This window comes from Somniosus microcephalus, chromosome 6, assembly GCF_052327205.1.
Source record: "Somniosus microcephalus isolate GS21.2 chromosome 6, FLI_Smic_1.0, whole genome shotgun sequence".
NCBI classification, from domain to species: Eukaryota; Metazoa; Chordata; class Chondrichthyes; order Squaliformes; family Somniosidae; genus Somniosus; species Somniosus microcephalus.
Window position 1 is genome coordinate 433,321 of NC_140992.1, and position 18,036 is coordinate 451,356.

The window sequence follows — 18,036 nt, forward strand, 5'->3', positions numbered from 1 at the left end:
CAATGAGGTGTCTCACAGGAGGCTTTCTAGAAACATTCAGGCTTATGGTATAACAAGAATTAAAGCAGAATCAATAGAAAGTTGGTTGACCAGAAGCAAAGAGCTAGGTGAATTATAACTAAGAATGAGGGGAGAGGTTTGGAGAAATGTCTATACAGAGTTGTTGGAGTGTGGGATGCTTTGCTTCAGGGAGTGATTGAGGCCGAGACCTTTGCATCTTTTAATGGAAAATTGGATACATATGTGAAGCAGAGGAAGATAGAGAGTGTGGGATTGATTTGGATTGCTCTAGCAAAGAGCCAGGATAGACACAATGGGCCTTTGTCTGTGGTAAATATGGTTTTATGGTACATTTGGATTTAACAATTAACACACACTGTCCCTGGCTTTCTTGTTTAGATTGAGATTCCTATCGTACACCATGACAACTGCAAGAATGTTTACTCCAAGCTCGGGAGGCAAGTAACGGACGATATGATTTGTGCAGGATTGAAGCAAGGTAAGGGCTAGATTGCTGTCTCTTCCATCCATTCAGGTGCCATCAGATTCTGTGCCCATTCACTGTATTACAATAGCGTAAGTGTCCATTCACAATATATCCAGCAATACTGATGCCGCCATCAACTAGAAACCGAACAGGACTAGGTCATATGGCCCATTGCGCTTGCTCTGCCATTTAGGTTCGCCATGATAGCTCTAAACCAACATCATTTAGGTACCTCGCTCCCAACTCGAGAGTATCTGGTCCCAGCAACTCCTCTCTGCTGTAGAGTTGAGTCGGGGCCTGAACCTGTATAATTTCCCCTATAACAACTCTCTATAAAGCCCAAGCACACCCAAAACTTCAATCCTGCTCCCATATCTGTGGAGCCCCTTCTCACCCCTCATTCACGCTCCTGGACAAACTCCTAGACTTATCATTTCTACTTTCTTCAACACTGATGGCCTCCCACACTATGAACCTCGACCTTTCACCCAAGTTCCTATGTTAAAAGAAAGATGTTTCACTTCACCCGTTACCATCTTCTTAAACCATTCACTTAATTACATGTAATCCTTGATGAGTCTCCGAGTCTGGCCCTTACAGGAAGATAAGGAACATTTCATTATACCTGGTGTATGATTGTGTAATGACATAGAATCATAGAAACTTGCAGCCCAGAAGGAGGCCATTCGGCCCACCGTGCCTGTGCTGGCTCTTTGAACGAGCAGTCATGCTCAGTCCCTCATCCCCGCTTTTTGTCCGTAACCCTGTAAGTTCCTCATCCTCCAGTACCAGAAGCTCAGGGTCACGGGAAGGTGCCAGACCTTCTCCTTCGCCTGGCACCTTCCTGTGCAAGCGCAGGAGATGCAACACGTGCCCTTTTATCTCCTCCCTTCCCACTGTCCAGGGCCCCAAACACCCCTTCCAGGTGAAACAGCGATTTACTTGTACTTCTTGCAATTTAGTATACTGTATTTGCTGCTCACGATGTGGTCTCCTCTACATTGGGGAGACCAAACGCAGATTGGGCGACTGCTTTGCGGAACACCTCCGTTCAGTCCGTAAGGGTGACCCTGAGCTTCCGGTCGCCTGTCACTTTAATTCTCCGCTTCACTCCCACTCTGATCTCTCTGTCCTCGGGCTATTGCATTGTTCCAATGAAGCTCAACGTAAGCTCGAGGAACAGCACCTCATCTTTCGATTGGGCACTTTACAGCCTTCCGGGCTCAACATCGAATTCAGCAATTTCAGACAATAACCTCTGCCCCCATTTTTCATGCAGTATTATTTTGCCATTCCCATTTGTAACTGTCGTGTATTAATTGCGAGTTTGACACCAGTCAATACGGTAATGTAATGTGCATTGCATTATGGGAATTACCCGGGAAAGCTGCAGTCGGCCATTTTAACAATGCTCAAGCTGTCAGGAGATGCATCAATGCCAGATTCATCAGCCGCACTCACAAGACAGTCCAGAATGTCACCCGAGCACAACGCAACGCCATCCACGCTCTCAAGACCAACCGCAACATCGTCATCAAACCAGCAGACAAAGGAGGTGCCATCGTCATACAGAACAGAACGGACTATTGCAAAGAAGTATACCGACAACTGGACAACCAGGAACACTACAGACAGTTACCCGCAGATCCGACCAAAGAACACACCCGCCAACTCAACAGACTGATCAAAACCTTCGATCCAGACCTTCAAAGCATCCTACATGCTCTCATCCCACGTACTCCCCGCGTGGGTGACTTCTACTGCCTCCCAAAGATACACAAAGCCAACACACCTGGACGTCCTATCGCATCAGGCAACGGAACCCTGTGTGAGAACCTCTCTGGATATGTCGAGGGCATCCTGAAACCCATCGTACAGGGAACCCCCAGCTTCTGTCGCGACACTACAGACTTCTTACAGAAGCTCAGCACCCACGGACCAGTTGAACCAGGAACACTCCTCGCCACGATGGACGTCTCGGCACTCTACACCAGTATCCCCCACGATGACGGCATCGCTGCGACAGCCTCAGTACTCAACACCAACAACAGCCAATCTCCAGACGCCATCCTACAACTCATCCGCTTCATCCTTGACCACAATGTCTTCACCTTCGACAACCAGTTCTTTACCCAAACACACGGAACAGCCATGGGGACCAAATTCGCACCCCAATACGCAAACATCTTCATGCACAAGTTCGAGCAATACTTCTTCGCTGCACAGGATCTCCAACCAACGCTATACACCAGATACATCGACAACATTTTCTTCCTATGGACCCACGGCGAAGAATCACTGAAAAGACGACACGATAACATCAACAAGTTCCATCCCACCATCAAACTCACCATGGACTACTCCTCAGAATCAGTCTCATTCCTGGACACACGAATCTCCATCAAAGACGGACACCTCAGCACTTCACTCTACCGCAAGCCCACGGACAACCTCACGATGCTTCACTTCTCCAGCTTACATAAGAACATAAGAAATAGGAGCAGGAGTAGGCCAATTGGCCCCTCGAGCCTGCTCCGCCATTCAATAAGATCATGGCTGATCTGATCCTAACCGCCAATCCACTATGACAGGACTATCTCCTGAATCGAACAGCATTAGACACACGAAAACAGGAGCAGGATCAGGCTACACGGCCCCTGGGCCCGCTCCGCTACCCACAGGGCCATGACCTATCTGAACCTAGACTCATGTCCAAATTCCTGCCCGCTCCCCATAACCCTTAATTCCCTTTTCTACTAGGAAACTGTCTATTTCTGTTTTAAATTTATGTAATGATGTAGCTTCGACAGCTTTTTGGGGCAGCATATTCCATGGACCTACCACCCTCTGAGTGAAGTAGTTCCTCCTCCTCTCAGTTTTGAAAGGGCAGCCCCTTATTCTAAGACTATGCCCCCTAGTTCTAGTTTCACCCATCACCTGGAACACCCTCCCTGCATCCACCCGATCCAACCCCTTCATAATCTTATATGTTTCAATAAGATCGCCTCTCATTCTTCTGAACTCCAATGAGTAGAGTCCCAATCTACTCAACCTCTCCTCATATGTCCATCCCCTCATCCCCGGGATTAATCGAGTGAACTTTCTTTGTACTGACTCGAGAGCAAGTATGTCCTTTCTTAAGTATGGACACCAAAACTGTATGCAGTATTCCAGGTGCGGTCTCACCAATACCTTGTACAACTGAAGCAATACCTCCCTATTTTTATATTCTATCCCCCTAGCAATGAAAGCCAACATTCCATTGGCCTTCTTAACCACTTGCTGCACCTGCATACTAACCTTTTGAGTTTCGTGCACCAGGACCCCCAGATCCCTTTGTACTTCAGTACTTTCAAGTTTCTTGCCATTAAGATAATAACTTGCTCTACGATTTTTCCTGCCAAAGTGCATAACCTCACACTTTCCAGTATTGTATTCCATCTGCCAAATCTCTGCCCACTTACTTAGCCTGTCTATGTCCCCTTGCAGGTTTTTTATGTCCTCCTCACTCACTACTTTCCCTCCCATCTTAGTATCATCTGCAAACTTTGATGTGTTACACTCGGTCCCCTCCTCCAAATCGTTAATATAGATTGTAAAGAGTTGGGGACCCAGCACTGACCCCTGCGGAACACCACTGGTTACTGATTGCCAGTCTGAATATGAACCATTTATCCCAACTCTCTGCCTTCTGTTAGATAGCCAATCCTCTATCCATGCCAGAATATTACCCCCAATCCCGTGATTTTTTATCTTAAGCAATAATCTTTTGTGTGGCACCTTGTCAAATGCCTTTTGGAAGTCTAAATACACTACGTCCACTGGTTCACCTTTATCCACCCTATATGTTACTTCCTCAAAGAACTCCAGCAAATTTGTCAAACATGACTTCCCCTTCATAAAACCATGCTGACTTTGTCTTATTAAATTATGATTATCCAAATGTCCTGTTACTGTCTCCTTAATAATGGACTCCAAAATTTTACCTACCACAGATGTTAGGCTAACCGGTCTATAGTTTCCAGCCTTCTGTCTACTGCCCTTTTTAAATAAGGGTGTTACATTAGCAGTTTTCCAGTCTGCCGGGACCTTTGCTGAGTCCAGGGAGTTTTGGAAGATTATTACCAATGCATCCACAATCCCTACCGCCACTTCCCTCAAAACCCTGGGATGTAAGCCATCAGGTCCAGGTGATTTATCCGCCTTGAGTCCCATTATTTTACCAAGTACTACTTCCTTAGTGATTTTAATCGTATTTAGCTCCTCCCCCCCCTATAGCCACCTGCTTGTCAAGTGTTGGGATATTCTTGGTGTCCTCTACTGTAAAGACTGATACAAAATATTCATTCAGTGTTTTTGCCATCTCCATATTTCCCACCATTAATTTCCCGGTCTCATCCTCTAAGGGACCAACATTTACTTTAGCCACCCTTTTTCTTTTTATATAACTATAAAAACTCTTACTATCTGTCTTTATATTTTTTGCTAATTTACTTTCATAATCTATCTTCCCTTTCTTAATCAATCTTTTTGTTATTTTTTGCTGTCTTTTAAAGTTTTCCCAATCCTCTATCCTCCCACTAGGTTTGGCTACCTTATATGCCCTTGTTTTTAGTCGAATACTATCCTTAATTTCTTTACTTAGCCACGGATGGCTGTCTTTTCTTTTACACCCTTTTTTTCTCAGTGGAATATACTTTTTTTGGAATTTGTAAAATAACTCCTTAAATGTACACCACTGATCATGTATCATCTTATCCTTTAACCCATTTTCCCAATCCACTTTACTCAATTCCGCTCTCATACCTTCATAGTCTCCTTTATTCAAGCTTAGCACGCTTGTTTGAGATACAGCCTCCTCACCCTCTAACTGAATATGGAATTCAACCATGTTATGGTCACTCATTCCAAGGGGATCCTTTACTAGGACATTTTTAATTAATGCTGTCTCGTTACACAGGACCAGATCTAAGGTTGCTTGCCCCCTGGTTGGTTCAGTTACATACTGCTCAAGAAACCCATCCCTAATACACTCAATGAACTCATCCTCAAGGCAGCCCTGCCCAATTTGATTCATCCAATTTATATGATAGTTAAAATCCCCCATAATTATAGATGTTCCCTTATTACAAGCCTCAACTATTTCCTGATTGATACTCCGTCCAACCGAGTTGCGACTGTTCGGAGGCCTATAGATTACGCCCACTAGTGTTTTTTTCCCCTTATTATTCCTTATCTCCACCCAAACTGTTTCATTATCCTGATCCTTTGACCCAATATCATTTCTCTGTATTACAGTGATTCCTTCCTTTATTAACATAGCCACCCCACCTCCCCTTCCTTCCTGCCTGTCCTTCCTGATTGTTAAATAACCTGGTATGTTTAATTCCCAGGCATTGTCACCCTGCAGCCATGTTTCTGTAATGGCCACAAGACCATACCCATATGTAGCTATTTGTGCCTTTAACTCGTCTATTTTGTTACGAATGCTACGTGCATTCAGATAGAGAACTTTCAAATATGTTTTGTGACACTTAGTTCCTGCTATTGCCCTTTTTATTACTTTACCTTTTACTCCACACCTTCTACCCGTTCCTGACACGCTCTGGTTTTTAATTTCCCCACTGCTCCCTAAGTCTATGACCTTCTCTGTTGTCATTTGTATTATTTGCTCTCTGGGAACCTCCCCCCAACTAGTTAGTTTAAAGCCCTCTCTACAGCCCTAGTTATATGATCCGCCAGGACTCTAGTCCCAGCACTGGCCAAGTGAAGCCCGTCCCAACGGAACAGCTCCCTCCTGTCCCAGTACTGGTGCCAGTGTCCCAGGAAGCAAAACCCATTTCTCCCACACCAGTCTTTGAGCCACGCATTTAACTCTCTTATTTTATTTGTCCTAGCCAAATTCGCTCGTGGCTCAGGTAATAATCCAGAGATTATTACCCTTGTGGTTCTGCTTTTTAATTTGGCCCCTAGCTGCTCAAACTCCCTCAGCAGAACCTCCTTCCTTGTCCTATCTATGTCGTTGGTACCAACATGGACCACGACAACTGGATCCTCCCCCTCCCACTCCAAGTTTCTGTCCAGCCCAGAGGAGATGTCCTTAACCCTGGCACCGGGTAGGCAACACAGCCTACGGGACTCTCGCTCTTGGCTGCAGAGAACTCTATCTATCCCCCTAATAATACTATCCCCTACCACTACAACATTTCTATTTACTCCCCCCTCTTGAATGGCCCCCCTCTCCACGGTGCTGTGGCCAGGTTGCTCATCCTCCCTGCAGCCCCTGCTTCCGTCTCCACAGGGAGTAAGAAGCTCGAACCTGTTGGACAAGAGCAAGGGCTGCGGCTCCTCCAACACTACCTTCTGGATCCCCGTACCTGCCTCACTCGTGGTCACACCGTCCAGTCCCTGACCATGGGCTACATCTGAATTAATTAACTTCATAGGTGTGACCACCTCCTGAAACACAGAGTCCAGGTACTTCTCCCCCTCCCTGATGTGTCGCAGTATCTGAAGCTCAGACTCCAGCTCATCAACACGGAGCTGGAGATCCTGTAGCAGCAGACACTTGTCACAGATGTAATCACCGTTAGCCTAACCACCCTAACCACGTTAAAGAAGCCATCCCCTATGGACAAGCCCTGCGAATACACAGGATCTGCTCAGACGAGGAGGAACGCGATGGACACCTACAGACACTGAAAGACGCCCTTGTAAGAACGGGATATGACGCTCGACTCGTCGATCGACAGTTCCGACGGGCCACAGCGAAAAATCGCATAGACCTCCTCAAGACAAACACGGGACACAACCAACAGAGTATCCTTCGTCGTCCAGTACTTCCCCGGAGCGGAGAAACTACGCCATGTTCTTCGCAGCCTTCAACATGTCATCGATGACGACGAACACCTCGCTAAGGCCATCCCCACGCCTCCACTACTCGCTTTCAAACAGCCGCCTAACCTCAAACAGACCATCGTTTGCAGCAAATTACCCAGCTTCCAGGAGAACAGCGACCACGACACCACACAACCCTGCCACAGCAACCTCTGCAAGACATGCCAGATCATCAACACAGATACCATCATCACACGTGAGGACACCACCCACCAGGTACATGGTACATACTCATGTGACTCGGCCAACGTTGTCTACCTCATACGTTGCAGGAAAGGATGCCCCGGAGCATGGTACATCGGCGAGACCATGCAGACACTGCGACAACGGATGAACAGACACCGCGCAACAATCACCAGGCAGGAGTGTTCCCTCCCAGTCGGGGAACACTTCAGCAGTCAAGGACATTCAGCCTCCGATCTTCGGGTAAGCATTCTCCAAGGTGGCCTTCAAGACACACGACAACGCAAAATCGTCGAGCAGAAACTGATAGCCAAGTTCCGCACCCATGAGGACGGCCTTAACCGAGATCTTGGGTTCATGTCACGCTACATGTAACCCCACCTGATGCAGGGTCATCCAGACTCGAGTCGACATTGGCTTGTTCTCTCTACACAGATGCGGCTGGACCTGCTGTGATTTCCAGCCAAAAAAAATGTTTTTTGTCTTTTTTTGTTTTTCATACAGACCCCAGCATCTGCAATATTTGACCCCTTGTGACCCCACCTCATTGTTCTTTGATGTAATGTTTCCCTGACTGACCTGTTTGGACACCATTCACACCTTTGGCTGCTGTGATTATCTCTCTGCCGAGGTGTGATAAATGGCAGTTGGAAAGGTTACCTGTAAACATCTGACATGATTCTCTGACTATATAAGCTGTGTCTTTATGCATTTCTCCACTTCACCTGAAGAAGGAGCAGCGCTCCGAAAGCTTGTGATTTCAAATAAAGCTGTTGGACTATAACCTGGTGTTGTGTGATTTCTTACATTTGTCAACAATAAAGAGAACATCGTAGTTATGAACCTGTCTGCCTGATTCTATGCTTTAATGCGTTCATACAACATTGGCGACGAGGATAATGAACGGAATCATTTTAAATAGGTAGTTGCCCAAGTTTTAGTTAGTTAGGATGGAGAAGACCGGCATTCAAAATTTTGCATGCTTCGCCGAGCCAGCCACATTGGGTCCAAGATGGACGAGGTGGTTAACGTCTTTTGAGCTTTATGCCGACGGCAAAGGACTCATTATCGGTGATACCTCTACAGCTGCCACAAAGCAGAGGAGAAGAGCTCTACTTCTACACCTAGCAGGACCAGATGTCCAGGATATCTTTTCGACTCTACCAGACACAGGAGAGCCAGCAGACTACACGGTGGCGGTGAGTGCTTTGAATCACTACTTCGTGCCCCAGGTCAATGCAGCATTTGCTAGACAGACTTTTCATAAGTTGTCCCAGAAGGCAGGTGAGACTGCAACAATTTGCTACTCGCTTGCGGCAGGCTGCTAAAGACTGTGCTTTTGTGGGGGCTGCAGATAATCAAATAAGAGACGCTATCCTGAGTAGGTGCACGTCAGCCTATGTGCGGAGGAAATTGCTAGAGGAAGGGCATGGTCTAACGCTCGCCCGCACGTTACAATTGGCCTCTCAATGTGAAAACGTCGAGGAGTAGATGTCAGCCATGTTTTGTACAGAGAAGGCGGAGACAGATACTGTTCGTCCTGTTACACAGAAAAGAGGGTATTACGCGAAAAGCTCGACAGAGAAACCAAAGGGAAATGGCGATAGGAACGAAAGGAAATGTTATAGATGTGGACACACAGACCACATGGGCAGAGATCCGAAATGCCCAGCACGCGGACAAACGTGTCATAAGTGCAAGGGAAAGGATCATTTCTCCAAAGTATGCTGCACAAAGGGTACAAAGAAACACAGTGTGAACAATGTAGAGGAACAAAATAACTTTGCATTTGCTGTTACCGGAAATAACGGGACAGAGAGACTTACCTTCTGTGAGGGGGGAGTAAACCTGAGAATGTTAATTGATTTAGGTGCAACTAATAATGTGATAGATGAGAATACATGGGAAGGATTAAAGTCAGAACACATTAAGTGTCAGTCACATGTCCCTAAGACAGAGAGAAAGTTATTCTCTTATGCTTCTAGCCGACCACTGTCAGTTAAAGGTGTATTCACATGTGGGATTACAATAGGTAAGAGAACGGTGGCATAGTGGTTAGCACTGTTGCCTCACAGCGCCAGGGACCCGGGTTCAAATCCGGCCTCGGGTGACTGTGTGGAGTTTGCACATTCTCCCCGTGTTTGCGTGGGTTTTCTCCGGGTGCTCCGGTTTCCTCCCACAGTCCAAAGATGTGCGGGTTAGGTTGATTGGCCATGATAAAAATTGACCCTTAGTGTTAGGGGGGATTAAATACGTGGGGTTACGGGGTTATGGGGATAGGGCTTGGGTGGGATGGTTGTCTGTGTAGGGACCGGGTGCTAGGGTTTGGATGATCAGCCATGATCTCGTTGAATGGCGGAGCAGGCTCGAAGGGCCGAATGGCCTACTCCTGCTCCTATCTTCTATGTTTCTATGTAACTGAGCAGGCGGAGTTCATTGTGGTTAAAGGCCATGGAGAGCCGTTGCTAGGAAGGGAGACAGCCATGAAACTGGGAGTTTTAAAAATAGGCGCAGATGTCTCAGCTGTGGTAGATGTAAGACAGCTACTAGAACAGCGGTATCCAAAGGTGTTCCAGGGAGTAGGAAGGCTGAACACAAAACAGATCAGTTTGTATATCGACCCACAAGTGACGCCTGTGGCCCAGCCACTCAGGTGTATACTATTCAACTTAAGGGGGGCAGTAGAGGCCAAAATAAAACAATTGAGGGACATGGACATTATCGAACCTGTAACTGGTCCCACCCCATGGGTAAATCCTGTGGTTATTGTACCAAAAGCGGATAAGGATGTAAGGTTATGCCTAGACATGAGACGAGCAAACCAGGCAATAGTGAGGGAACGATATCCAAACCCCACCGTTGATGAGATACTCCAAGGTATGAACGGCTCGACGGTGTTTAGTAAGCTAGACCTGAAATGGGGTAATCACCAGCTAGAACTGACCCCTGAGTCACGAGAAATCACAACGTTTGCAGTACATAACGGAGTATACAGGTACAAGAGGCTGATATTCGGTGTATCTTCAGCTAGTGAGCAATATCAGCACGAGACAGCTAATGCCTTAGCTGGAATAGAGGGTGATGAAAACATCTCAGACGACATTATCGTGCACGCACACGACCAGGAAACGCACGACAGACGCCTGCACGCTGTCATGACCAGACTGACACTAAACTCAGGAAAGTGCCAATTCAACATGGATTTTCATGGGAATCCTGTTGTCTGAAAAGGGCATCGGACCAACAGCAGAGAGAGTGCGAGCGGTGGCAGAAGCTCGGGAACCAGAGAATGCTACAGAGGTGAGGAGTTTCTTGGGACTCGTTGGGTACAGTAGCAGATTCATCCCGCAGTTTGCAACGCTATCAGAGCCACTGCAACGCCTGACGAGAAAAGACACACCATTTAAATTTGGATCACAACAGAGACAGTCATTCAGTGCACTCAAGGAAGAGTTGGCCAGAGCTGGCACTTTAGCATATTTTGATAAGGACGCACCAACCAAGGTGATAGCAGATGCCAGTCCTGTAGGTTTAGGCGCAGTACTAGTTCAGGACCAACAGGGACAAGAGGTGCCAATATGCTATGTAAGTCGTAGTTTAACAGACTGTGAGAAGAAATACTCTCAAACAGAGAGAGAGGCCTTAGAATCTTGTATGGGCTTGTGAGAGGCTGCATCCATATGTGTATGGCCAAAAATTTAACTTGGTAACTGACCATAATCCATTACAAGTGATATACGGCCCACACTCTAAACCTTGTGCCCGTATAGAGAGATGGGTACTTAGATTACAGCCGTACGATTTTAAGGTGATACACATTCCAGGCAAGCTAAACATTGCAGACCCACTGTCACGATTGCTGGGGGAGACAGCAAAACAAGAGAGACATTCTCATGACTCAGATGAATACATGAGATTTGTAGCTGTGAGTGCGACACCAAAAGCACTCATTACTAGAGAGGTGGAGGAAGCCTCTGCTACCGACCCAGAGCTGATTGAGGTACGGAAGGCAATCACAAACGGACATTTTGAGAACTGTAAAGCTTATGCAGCAATCACAAACGAGCTGTGCGTAGTGGGGTACCTAGTTCTTCAGGGAACACGCATCGTGCTACCCACAGTGTTACATGCACGAGCCCTGGTGTTAGCACATGAAGGACACTTGGGAATAGTTGGAACAAAGCAACATCTCAGAACCAAGGTTTGGTGGCCTGGCATGGACAAGGCAGCTGAAAAACACTGTAAAGCGTGCCACGGCTGTCAGATAGTAGCCAGACCCGACCCACCTGAACCGTTGAGACCAACACCATTACCGGAGGGCCCCTGGCAGGATGTAGCTATAGACTTACTGGGACCCTTGCCATCCAACCACTCCATTCTTGTGGTCGTTGATTATTATAGTCACTACTATGAATATGACATCATGACCTCCACAACAATAGAGAAGGTTATTGATAGTTTAGAGTCAATCTTCATCCGTCATGGTTTGCCAATCACCTGCAAATCTGATAATGGTCCCCAATTCAGATCTGAATTATTCAAAGAATACTGTGAAAACAATGGGATCAAACACCTGAAAACGACAGCAAAATGGGCTCAGGCTAACGGAGAAGTCGAGCACCAGAGTGCATTGCTGATGAAGAGAATCAGAATTGCTCAGTCAGAAGGACTAGATTGGAAACGTGAACTTAGAAAATATGTGACTGTGTACAGGAGCATTGACCATGCCACGACAGGAAAGAGCCCGGCAGAGCTGCTCTTTAAACGGAAAATGAGAGGAAAGCTGCCAGACATCTCAGAGTCGCGCGCAGACATGGAAGTACGTGACCGGGACGCAGAACAAAAAGGCAAGTCCAAACTGTACGCAGATGAACAGCGGAGAACACAATACTCAGAGGTGGAAGTTGGCGACACGGTGCTGGTACGGCAGGACAAAGTGGACAAGTTCACCACTCCTTTTAATGCCACACCGCACAAAGTTTTGAGTAAAACAGGGAGTCAAGTAGTAGTAGAATCTCCAGACGGAGTACGCTACTCGAGAAACACTACGTTTGTGAAGAAATACAGAACCAATGGACCAAAGGAGACACTCCATGAGCAGGAGGAAACACAAGGGACTGAGGACAGTATAGTAGACCCTGACACACATACCACTGTGACACAGGCAATACCCACTGACACCAACATGTCAGACATACTCAATACAGCCAGACCTCAAAGGGTTAAAAGAAAACCCCAAAGACTGTCTGATTATGTCACAACATAAACTGTGCGAGAACTGCATGGGTGATGTTAAATGTTTAAACCTGGGAATTATTTAGTTGTGTGGTAAGACACAAGTTTGTAAAAAGTTTATAAACCAAATAAGTTATGCAGTGTTATTGTAAGCAACTGTTTGTAAACTGCAAGTTTGTTTCCAAGGAAAAGGGGGATGTCGTGTATTGATTGCGAGTTTGACACCGGTCAATACGGTAATGTAATGTGCATTGCATTATGGGAATTACCCGGGAAAGCAGCGGTCAGCCATTTTACACAATAAAGAGAACATCGCAGTTATGAACCTGTCTGCCTGATTCTATGCTTTAATGCGTTCATGCAACAGCAACATTTTATCTTTCTTGCCTCTTACATAAGCACAGTATGTTCTTTAAATTCCTTCCTCCCCTCCTAACCACCCCCCCCCCGTCTCTGCACCTGCTTAATATCTGTTACATCTCCAGCTTTTTCCAGTGCTGATGAAGGGTCCCAGACCTGAAACGTTAACTCTGTTTCTCTCTCCACGGCTGCTGCCTGGCCTGCTGAGTATTTCCAGCATTTTCTGTTGTTAGTTCACCTCTTAACCTTCTCTGTTCCAAGGAGAACAGTCCTAACTTTTCCAACCTCTCCTCATAACTGAAGTCCCTCATCCCTGGCAACATCCTGGTAAACCTCCTCGGCACCCTCTTCAGGGCCTTTACATCTTTCCTGAAGTGTGGGGCCCAGAAGTATCCACAATACTCCAACTGAGGCCTAACCAGTGATGTATAAAGTTCTTGTTAAATCTCAAGAGTTTAATAACTTTGCTTGTATAACAATTAAAAGAGTACGCAGGAGACAGAGTTCAGTTAACAGCCATGACTTTCCAGAATCTTCTCCACTTCATGCACTCTATTTCCCATAGTGCATTGCACATCACAACTACGGTAAGCTATGTGGGACAATTCAAATACAACATTCAAAATACACAACATCTCCTCCCCTCTTACATTAGATGTCCCAATAGAACCACAAAATTTAAAAACACATAATAATTCAAAATATTTTAAAACACAATAAAACACAGATAAAGGATAAGCCTCTGAACTATAAGTTCAAACGTATAGGGGGCCGCCACTCTCTGGTAGGATACCGGCGGTCAACCTGGCTCTCCAGTTCATTGTCTCTCACAGGTGATGTCTGTATTGTTTTCTATGTGGGTTCAATGACGACACATTCATGAAAGAGTATGGGCTAGATTTTCAGTTGCTTGCGCCAGCAGTTAGCGCCTTAAGAGAAGTGATTTTCGGGTGCTATGCGTGTAGCGCCCGGGCGCAGCGCAGTTTGCGCCCCGCCCCAAATTAAGTTGCCCGTTAGCGCCGGTGCAAAGTTTAGCGGCCGCCCGGATGCGCGCGCAGAAAATGACATCACATCCTCGTGCAACGCCCTTTGGCCGCCCCGAATCCAAACTTCAGTCGGACCGCCCCATTGTGCGGCTGGCGTCCAGAGCGTTTGTAAAATGGAACGCAACAGACTCTGGGGAGCGCAAATTAAAGGGCACTCCGCATGCACTATAAACGGCAGTCTGCATGTGTTGTGTGGAAGGATCCAGTGTGTTGTTCTGAACGGTGTATTTATGTTTCCGGGCACCACCACCACCACCACCACCACCTCCTCCTCCTCCTCCTCCTCCTCCTCCTCCTCCCCACACTCTGCTTTTGAAAAGAACACATGCACCCTTCCCCTTTAAGAGCTCAGTGGCACCAGAGTGTCTGCCGTGCGCTGCGCCCGAGCTCGGGCGTTGCGCTCTGCACCGCCGGCTTAGCGCCTAAAGATAGTAGTGGAACGCCTCTTTTAGCGCTCCACCAACCTCTTAGGGCGAAGCCACTGAATTTCTGGCAACGGGGCGCTACTTTGGGGCGGGCGCTAACTTCGGGCGGGCGCTAAGGTTAGCGCCCCAAAACTGTCTATACTGAAAATCTAGCCCTATGTCTTTTAATCTAAAGTGTGTTCAAGTAAGTTAACTGCTTTACAGGAGACACCATCTTAGAGATCCATCCCAAACGAAACTACTCTGCCTCTCTCACATGCCCTCTGCTGGTAAGGCATAAATAATCAAACGGGCAAATATGCTGGTAAGACATAATAATCAAACAGGCAAATACCATCACTATTTGCTGATATCATTACATCTCCCTTTCTTAAAACAAAAGTATTTTACTTTTATCTAACAACATGTTGTGGTAAACCACTTTTATCGTTCACTATCGTTACACTATAGTTATCACTGTTATATCGTTACTCTATGGTTATCACTGTTCACACTGTTGTATCACTATACGAGGTCGCCTCTTGTCACGCTGTTATACCTGGGCTGACCACTGCTGACTCCGCCCATGGCTCCACCTACCTGCCCAGGTATAAAGGTGGTCGACTGGCTGGCATTCCTCCTTGTTGGATCCGATCACCCACGAGGGTGGGCTCTGTTATTTAGCCAATAAAAACCTATAGTTACTTTCTTAACTCGTCGCTTTTCATTGGATGAATTGATAGGTATATCACATGTTTTCTTTGTATTACTCTGCATTTTAACTGTAACACTTAATGAACTTACATTATCATTATCAAGGTTTTTTAACCTTGTTTTGTGTGTTCACATGAAATATGTAAATACACTAGAACTTGAAGAGAGAATAAGATAACATTACTTCCTTCTATAACAAGAGTCCTTAAACTTGCTCAATGAGTCTCTCAGGAGGCTTCACGTGTCTTGAGGATTTTCTGATTGATTGTCCTTGAATCTGAGTTGTTGCCTCAGATGATGGGTTCTCAGCTGTGTGATCAGGTTGTTCAACAGTATCAGTCTTTTGACCTGCTGTGGCTGGTCCCATGAGAAGATCCCGACGATTTCTTCGCAGAACAGCACCCTCATCTGTCTGAATGGTGTATGATCTTGGTTGGACTTCACTCAGGACAGTTCTCTTCTGAGTCCACATGTTTATTTTGTCTTTGAACCTTACTTGGTCACCAGTGTGGAGTTCAGGTAGGTTTTGTGTTCCTCTGTCATAGTAGTACTTTTGCTTTTCTTTCTGTTGTTCTTTGAACTTCCTCACTTTCTCCCCCTCTTTTGTTTTCAGAAGGTTCTCCGGGATGGGTAGGTTTGACCTTAGCAGACGTCCCATAAGTAGTTGGGCTGGTGACATACCACACTCGAGCGGCGTTGTGCGGTATACAAGCATGCTCTGGTAGAAGTCAGTTCCACTGTCTTTTGCCTTGTACATCAGTCTTTTCGCTGTCTGGACTGATTTTTCCACTAGTCCATTGGACTGTGGAAAGTGAGGACTTGACGTTGTGTGGACAAAGTCCCACTCTTTGGCAAAGTGTCGGAAACTTGCATTGTAAAACTGGGGTCCGTTGTCTGTGAAGACCTCGCTTGCCACGCCATGTCTGGAGAATATGGCTTTCATACATGTTATCACAGCATCTGTAGTGGTGGTGTACAGTCTACAAACCTCTGGATACAGGGAGTAATAGTCTGTGACTACAAGATAGTCCTTCCCTTGACATACGAATAGGTCAGCGCCTACCTTCTGGTAAGGTCTGTCTGGCGCTGGGTGTGGCTTTAGTGGTTCTACAGGATTGCTTGCTTGATATTTCAGGCATATTGTGCAGTTTGACGCCTCATTTGTCACATCTTGGTTGATTCGTGGCCAGTACATCACCTCTCGTGCTCTTTTCTTACACTTTTCGATTCCCAGATGTCCTCCATGGATCCTTTTTAGCATCTCTTTTCTCAGACTCTTTGGGATAACTATTTTACTTCCTTTGTAGATGATGTCTTCGACCACTGATAGTTCCGCCCTGCAGTTCCAGTACTCTGCCATGTCAGGTGAGCAGTCTTGCTTCATGTTGGGCCATCCATCCAAGATGCTTTTCCTCAGTCGTCTCAGTGTTTCATCTTTGTTTGTCTCAGTCTTTATGAGCTCCATTTTTGCATCTGCTATGGGCAGTGCACTTGTGATCATGTCCACGTAGGCGTTCACGTCTTCATCCATTTTGGTGTTTGCGGGCTATCTTGGGTCAACAGCTCTGGACAACGTGTCTGCTGTATACATCAGCTTACCCGGGGTGTACGCAACATTCATTGTATAGCGTTGCAGCCTGATCATCATTCTTTGTATTCTAAGTGGACAGCCATTTAGTGGCTTTTGGAACAATGCAATCAAGGGCTTATGGTCAGTCTCTACACTGATTGCTTGTCCTGACACAAACTGGTGAAATCTTTCACAGGCGTATGTGATGCTGAGCAGCTCCTTTTCTATTTGAGCATATCGCATCTCCGCGTCTGTCATTGAGCGCGATGCATATGCAATAGGTTGCCAGTAGTCATATTGTTGCAGAAGAACGGCACCGAGCCCACTCTGTGATGCATCTGATGATATCTTGATGGGTCTCGCTGGGTCATAAAACCTCAGAACTGGTTCCTCTGTGAGCAGTTTCTTTAGATCGCTCCATGACTTCTCATGCTCATGATTCCATTCCCATTCTATGTTCTTTTCAGTTAGTCGTCTCAGTGGCGCCATCTTTTCTGAGAGGTTGGATATGAATTTACCCATGCAGTTGATCATTCCATTAAACCTCTGCACGTCCTTTTTGCATTGTGACTTTGGCATATTCTCAATGGCGGACACCTTTCTGGGATCTGGTCTGATGCCCTCACTGCTAAGGATATCTCCCACGAATGTCAGTTCTGTCACCCCGAGTTGGCATTTCTCTCTATTCAGCTTCAGGTTTGTTTTCCTTGTTGCTACCAGCACTTTTTTCAGTCTCTCGTCATGCTCAGTTCTCGTGGTTCCCCATACTATGATGTCATCCATTGAGGTATCAACTCCCTCCAGGTGCTCATAGATCATATGGATAGTTTTGTGATACACTTCAGGAGCTGAGGCAATGCCAAATGGTAACCTTAGGAATCTGTATCTGCCAAATGGACTGTTGAACATGCACAGTCTTGAACTTGCCTCGTCCAGTTTCATCTGCCAAAATCCTGATGATGCATCTAACTTGCTGAAATGCTTTGCATTTGCAAACTGTGACATGATTTCCTCACGTGTAGGAAGCTTGAAGTGCTCTCTCTTTATTGCTATGTTTAGATCTCTTGGATCCAGGCAAATTCTGAGCTTTCCATTCTTTTTGTCCACAACGACGAGGGAACTCACCCACTCAGTTGGCTC

General features: G+C 46.2%; 1 protein-coding gene across 2 annotated transcripts in view; it reads left to right on the forward strand.

Moving 5' to 3' along the window:
* The window catches only part of LOC147115363 (mannan-binding lectin serine protease 1-like), a 64,604-nt gene that overhangs the window by 38,291 nt on the left and 8,277 nt on the right, over positions 1–18,036 (forward strand). For both annotated transcript variants that reach the window (XM_085989618.1, XM_085989619.1), the window contains one exon: positions 400–499. In XM_085989618.1, coding sequence (XP_085845744.1) covers positions 400–499 — 100 coding nt within the window. The remainder of the gene's footprint in view (positions 1–399; positions 500–18,036) is intronic.